At 53.7% G+C, this 6,155-nt stretch overlaps 1 protein-coding gene across 1 annotated transcript in view; it reads right to left on the bottom strand.

Annotated features, from left to right (window-relative positions):
* CAMSAP1 (calmodulin regulated spectrin-associated protein 1) overlaps positions 1–6,155 on the bottom strand; it is a 26,332-nt gene that overhangs the window by 9,970 nt on the left and 10,207 nt on the right. Inside the window, exons 8-11 of the mRNA XM_010858946.1 lie at positions 6,103–6,153; positions 685–824; positions 239–594; positions 139–169 (exon numbers count right to left, since the gene is read on the bottom strand). Of these exons, the coding sequence (XP_010857248.1) occupies positions 139–169; positions 239–594; positions 685–824; positions 6,103–6,153 (578 nt within the window). The remainder of the gene's footprint in view (positions 1–138; positions 170–238; positions 595–684; positions 825–6,102; positions 6,154–6,155) is intronic.

Genomic DNA, 6,155 nt, shown 5'->3' on the forward strand with positions numbered 1-6,155 from the left:
TGGTTTCAAGGTCATTAGGTATATTTTGTAATGAATCAAACAAATATGTTAACAAAATAAGTACTAAAATCAAAAGACACAAGCCAGACTAGAGCAGCAAGGGAGGGTGCATGGACCCCTAACACGCAGCCTCCTCACTGGGCCTGGGGACCGAGCCGACCAGGGCGCCCTGCAGCCAAACCCTCAGGGGGCAGCCGTCGGCTGGGCCCAGCCTGCGACTGAGCACCTCAGTGGTCACTGCAGCTCAAGCCCCCATGGGCTCAGGGGTAGAGGTCGGGCCCAGCCTGAAGCTGCTCCCAGAACACTCCTCCAAGAAAGATGGTGCCAGTGACAGTCCTGGTGGCCAGACCTGGACCTTGGAGGCAGACCGCTCACAGCCCATCGAGCTCCCTGGTGCTCCCTAGAGAAAGCCCTGATTAAACTCCACTGCTGCATGAAGGCAGGAGCCTGTAACCACACCTCCTGAGCACTCTTATGCACAGAAGTTTGCCACTCACCATCCTTCGGTTCCTGAACATCCCTGGGCTGGACAAAATCTGGCTTGACGTTCTCAAACCACCAGAACAGCTCAGCAATAAAAACCATAACATTTGGCTAAAAGAAAAAACAGAAAAGATCAAGGACATAGTAAATAGCTTATTCCCAAGTGGTTTTAAAAATGTGCTTCTGATAATTGATTTTTACCTTCAACACTAAAGGAGCATACAGCATATCTTCTAGGGTGAGATAAAAGCATTTGTTAAGATATTCATTGGAGAATTCTCTCAGAAGCCGAATGTTATACAGACTGTCAGCCATCGACGTCACCTCCTTCAAGCATATATCTAATAGATAAAAACAAAACTATAATTTATTATAAAGATATGCTGTTTCATGATGTGCATGAACACAGATCTGTGTGCGCATATATATATACACAATTTTCAACTGAAAAATATTTTAAGTGAAGATAAAGGTGACATTTAAAAAGGCAAAAAGCATTATTAAACAACACAAGTGATTATAAGTAATGCTAAATATAGAAAGAAAACACCAAGAAAAAGATAGGAAAATCTCCAGGACCTGAATTTAACTGTTAACATCTAAAAAATATATAGAAATTACTTGACCTTTTAAGCATGAACTGTGACAATCACCTTTCAGTTTATAAAGACCTGGCTGCATAAGGTCAGTGCACATTTAACCAAGCTTCTCCCCCGAGTCCTTCCAGTGACTCTTATCTCCATGGGTGGGAGAGGGGAACATAAAACGGGAAACGTCAGGCTTGTCCAGCAGAAATGTACGGGACGCGGCTAATCAGAGAAGTCAGGAGACCCACAGAGCTCGGTCTCCCTCTGCTGGCTGTCTGCACCCGGAGCAGGACAACTGTTCCGTCTCATGCTGCTCTGCAGCAGGATGCCAGACCCTCAGCCAGAAAATTCCAGCAGGGACACCCACACTGGGCCACTGAACAGGCTCTTGAGGGGATGTGGGCCCACCCTCAGGAGCCACCGGAACACCCAGATACCACCCTAAACTAGATACCAAGGCTAAACTAGAAGTGGCTGCACTGATGACTTAACTCTGCCTGTAAATAAACAAACAGGATCGAGAAACTTACTGTAAAAAACTTTACTCCTAAGAAGTCATTTTCAACCATTTAGAAATCTCACGCACAAATGGGATTTATGTTCGAATTCTGTCCTACGTGGCGATGCCCTAACATTGTGAACTCTCAAGAGAAAACTTTCTTAAGTTGAGTAACAGTTATATTCCTAAGAAATGTTCCTTTTACTCTAAAATTCAGATTGTGAAATATTACAAATATAAAGACCAGACTCCCAGGCACCCTCTGCCGAGTGAGCAAATGTTAACATCGTCCCTTCTCTGATCCGAATCTTATTTCTCTCGGTACAGCACCCAGCGCTGACCCGCCTGTCCCCAAGGCAGCACCCTCTAAGCCCTGGGACCTGGCGCGTGCAGCGTCTGCACCACGGGAGGCCTGCCCCGTGAATCACGGACACAGCGCCCGGCTGACTGCGGACGGCACTCAGGACAAGAAGCCACGCCTAGCAAGTGGCAGCCTGTTATTTCCCCCAGGCCCGGAATTATGTCTCCAAACAGTTCTATGCTGATGTGAGCAGATTTTGTCATTCAACAGCTGTATTTGTTGTTGTTCAGCCACTAAGTCGTGTCCAACTCTTTTCAACCCCACGGACTGTAGCCCGCCAGGCTCCTCTGTTCTCCACCATCTCCTGGAGTTTGCTCAAACTCACATCCATTAAGTCAGTGATGCTATCTCACTGTCTCATCCTCTACCACCCCCTTTCTCCTTTTGCCTTCAATCTTTCCTAGCATCAGGGTCTTTTCCCACAATGGTATTCCCATCTCTTTAAGAGGTTTCCACAATTTCCCAATGGCTATATATTAATTCTGGGCTTCCCTGGTGGCTCAGCTGGTGAAGAATCCACCTGCAATGCAGGAGATCTGGGTTCAATCCCTGGGTTGGGAAGATCCCCTGGAGAAGGGAAAGGCTGCCCACTCCAGTATTCTGGCCTGGAGAACTCCATGGACTGTGTATAGTTTGTGGGGTTGCAAAGAGACAGACCCAACAGTGCGGCTTTCACTTTCGCTTAGGATTCCACAGTGTTCACTACTGTGCATGCTCTCTTCACCGGGAACCCTTCCCGAAGGGGTCACGAGCCACGCTGCCCACACCTGGCCCTGGCCTGTCCACACCCCAGCCTGCCTGTGGCATCTCGCCCTCCCTGTGCTGGGCCATGTGCCCGCCTGGACCGCCGCTTCTGCGAAGAGCACGCTCTTACTCCCCCTCGGGTTCTTCAGACCCCACTGACGTGTGGGGACTCTTCGTGTGTGCCAGCCACAGCACAGCGGAGCGGCGGTCCACCGTCAGCTCACACTTACTTCAAGCGTGTTTTGAGGCCATATTTTATCGCTCAGTTTTATGATGCTCCTCTGTCGGCACAGGGAATTTTACACGGTTAAATGCGGTAATCTTTCCTATTGCTTGTGCTATTTTGTAATCTAAACAACCCATCCCATTAACAATGTGGTAACACTATTTTCCTTTTTTTCCCCCAAGTTTTTAAAATTTTGCTTTTCCACTCTTCTGACTTTGGTCCAAGGCATGGTGTTTGGCATGTGTGGGCTGGGGTCCCACTGCATCCCCCTCACAGATGGCACCTGCCTCACAGTCTGGGCCACGCCAGGTTCCCACTGAGCATCGGTGTCTGAGCCCCTCTGCCCAGCTCCCTGTGCTTTAACTGAGGCAAAGGGAAACACACAGGGTCTGGGACAATCAAAGCGACAGAACGATGAATGGGTCAGTGTGCCGAACAAAGCAAGACTCCACGAGGCCATCCCGACGCAAGGAGACCGGCCCCCAGCACCGCAACGCCGACCTGCCAACCAACAAGCAGGGCCAGAAATTCCCATCTGACGACCACCCTGGGGTTAAAAGTGTGACCGGGAGACCAATGTCCATGCAGCCTGGTCACCGGTCAGTTGTAAAGCAAAGAGCAGCGGTGTCAGAGAGGAGAAAGGCCGGAACCCAGGGACCGTGGCGCGTCCCGGACATAGCGCCCTGGGCAGCACGGCTGGGACACCGGGCCCTGACTCCCACCGGGAGGGAAAGCCCGGACCTCTCCTCTCACCCCTCCTGCTCCTGGTGCCGGGGCTGTTGGTTCAGGAGGCTCCCAGAGCTCTCGCTTGGCCTCCTCTGCACCCCCTGCTCCGCCCCCACATGGGGGAGCACGTCCCCCAGGACAGAACCTGCAGCACAGCCTGTGTCCCCCTTGTGCTCAGATGATTTCCGACCAGCAGAAACAGAAGGTCACTCTTGATTCTCCTTCCTCTGCTTTTTCTGGTTTGTTACTCTATTACTGTCAAAGGCTCTGAGGTCAGCCTGGCATCCTGATTTTTAAACTCCTTGCTCTACAGGACATGCGCTGAGGCGACAGTTCAGTCACTTGGTCGTGTCTGACTCTTGGCGACCCCATGGACTTTATGCAGCATGACAGGCCTCCCCGTCCATCACCAAACCCTGGAGTTTACTCAGACTCAAATCCATTGAGTCAGTGACGCCATCCAACCATCTCATCCTCTGTCATCCCCTTCTCGTCCTGCCCTCAATCTTTCCCAGCATCAGGGTCTTTTCCAATGAGTCGCCTCTTTGCATCAGGTGGCCAAAGCACTGGAGCTGAGACAACAAGTCTCCCTTTAAGCCATCTGAGCTGTGGCCTGTGCATTCAGGCATGTACATCGCTCATTTATTCCGCAAACATCTACCAAACACCAGGCTGTCCCGGACGGCATGGGGTGTATCAGCGAGCTGAACGGATAAAGACACCAGCCCTTGGTGAGCCCCAACCAGGAAACCCCACTGTGACTCCAAGTTAGATCATGAAATGCTTTAGAGTAAGTTGTTTGGTTTCCACACATTCAAGATTTTAAGTTTGGAGAAAGACACTGCACGTTTCTGTTACTGATTTCTCGTTTTACCGTGTTGTGACAAACTCTGTCGAGGTTTCTTTTATGGCCTTTATCAAGCCCGTTCTTGTAAACGCCTCCATGCACTCTCATTTAAGGGGGCATGTGCCCTGTGAGCTGGAGCCCTGGGCCCGGCCTGCGCCCCTGTGCCCGAGTCCCCTCCAGCCTTCCTGTCCCCATCTGTGTCATCAGGCGGTCCTACAAGTTAGGTCACAAGTGCGCCTCCGGTCATCTCACCCTGTGTTGCTTTTAAAACCCCCTTCGTAAGTTCTGCTACAGACGCACACCTCAGCTCTCTCCTCCTGCGGGCTGTGCTTCATCCGCACCACAGACTCTCTGCTCCTAGTACCTCTGTCTCCAGACCCCGGTGGAGAGGTGAGACACAGGCTGGACAAAACCAAAGTCAGAACCACTGAACCAGTGAGCCACAAGGCAGCCGCAGGAGGTGCCGAGGGTCAGGGAGACCCCAGCGCACACAAGCACACCACTCCAGTCTCTCCCCCAAAGTCTTCATGGCGAACGCTGCACGCTCCGTCAGATGTCCGTCTGCACAAGTCTGTCTGCTGCGCCCGCCAGCCCACTGCCTTCCCGTGGGGACGGGACGGGGGCAGGTGGCCCACTCCTGCACTGTGGCACTCTAAGTGAGACCCACATGTCTCCCAAGTCCTGACTCGGTCTCACATAAACTCACTGCACACCTGTCTCCTTCCCACCCAGGATGCAGCCCAGTGGCCCACCTCCCCCTGAAAGACCCCCCTCAGCCCCAGGCCTGGGCATCCGACAGGGCTCCTGGCTTTGTCCTGCCAGCAGGGGCTGCACCCCAGTCCTCCCAGGGCACTGGTCACGGCTCCCATGGCAGCTGGCCCAGGCCACACAAGCACAGAGGCCTACCAGGCCCAGGGCAACCAGGTGCCAATCCAGGGGTTTTCACTAAAGATGGGGATCCCTCCTGGAATCTGAGACCCCCCCTCTCTTTCACACTCAGCTGTGTGTTTTACAAACTACCAAGCCCAGCATGTCTGTGGATCGGGGAGGGACCACAGTCAGCCCTGTGCCAGCCACGAGCCTGGCAGACACTCCCTGTGCAGCCAGCAGTCAGGACATCTGTGGAACTCATGCCCCCGCCCCGCCCCACGTCAGAGACGAGGATGCAAAGCAAACCCACATCAGCAGCCCTGTTCCTGTCGGCGCTGCGCGGGGCATCACTCACACCTCCCCCACAACCTGGCACGGGCACCACAGTGACACGCGACCTGGTGATGCCGCCGCCACCAGGCCTACAGGCACCCCTCATGGTGCGTCCATAGGCTGGCTTCAGCACTCGTCTTCCCAAACCGCATTCGGGATGCTTTACCTCGACTGCAGTGGGGCTGACCGGCTCTTAGCCGTCCCGAGACGTAAGTCCGGTCACTGACAGGGAACGCGCTACCATGTATGTCCCAGCCGCCGCCCCCCCGCCCCCCACCACCAGGCAGAATGCAGGCCAGGCCCAGGCACGCCGTCACCAGATCTACGCGTCCACGCGCTGCCCCAGGGGGTGCCGAGGCCTTGGAGTTGCTCCCGCCGCGTCGTCACTACACCAGCAGATGCCCCGGGGGGCGCGGCCACACTCACCGTCCAGCTTCAGCTGCCCCGGGCAGTAGTAGTGCACCACGGCCAGGAGCGCC

This window comes from Bison bison, unplaced genomic scaffold (assembly GCF_000754665.1).
Source record: "Bison bison bison isolate TAMUID 2011002044 unplaced genomic scaffold, Bison_UMD1.0 scf7180017855577, whole genome shotgun sequence".
Taxonomy (NCBI): Eukaryota; Metazoa; Chordata; class Mammalia; order Artiodactyla; family Bovidae; genus Bison; species Bison bison.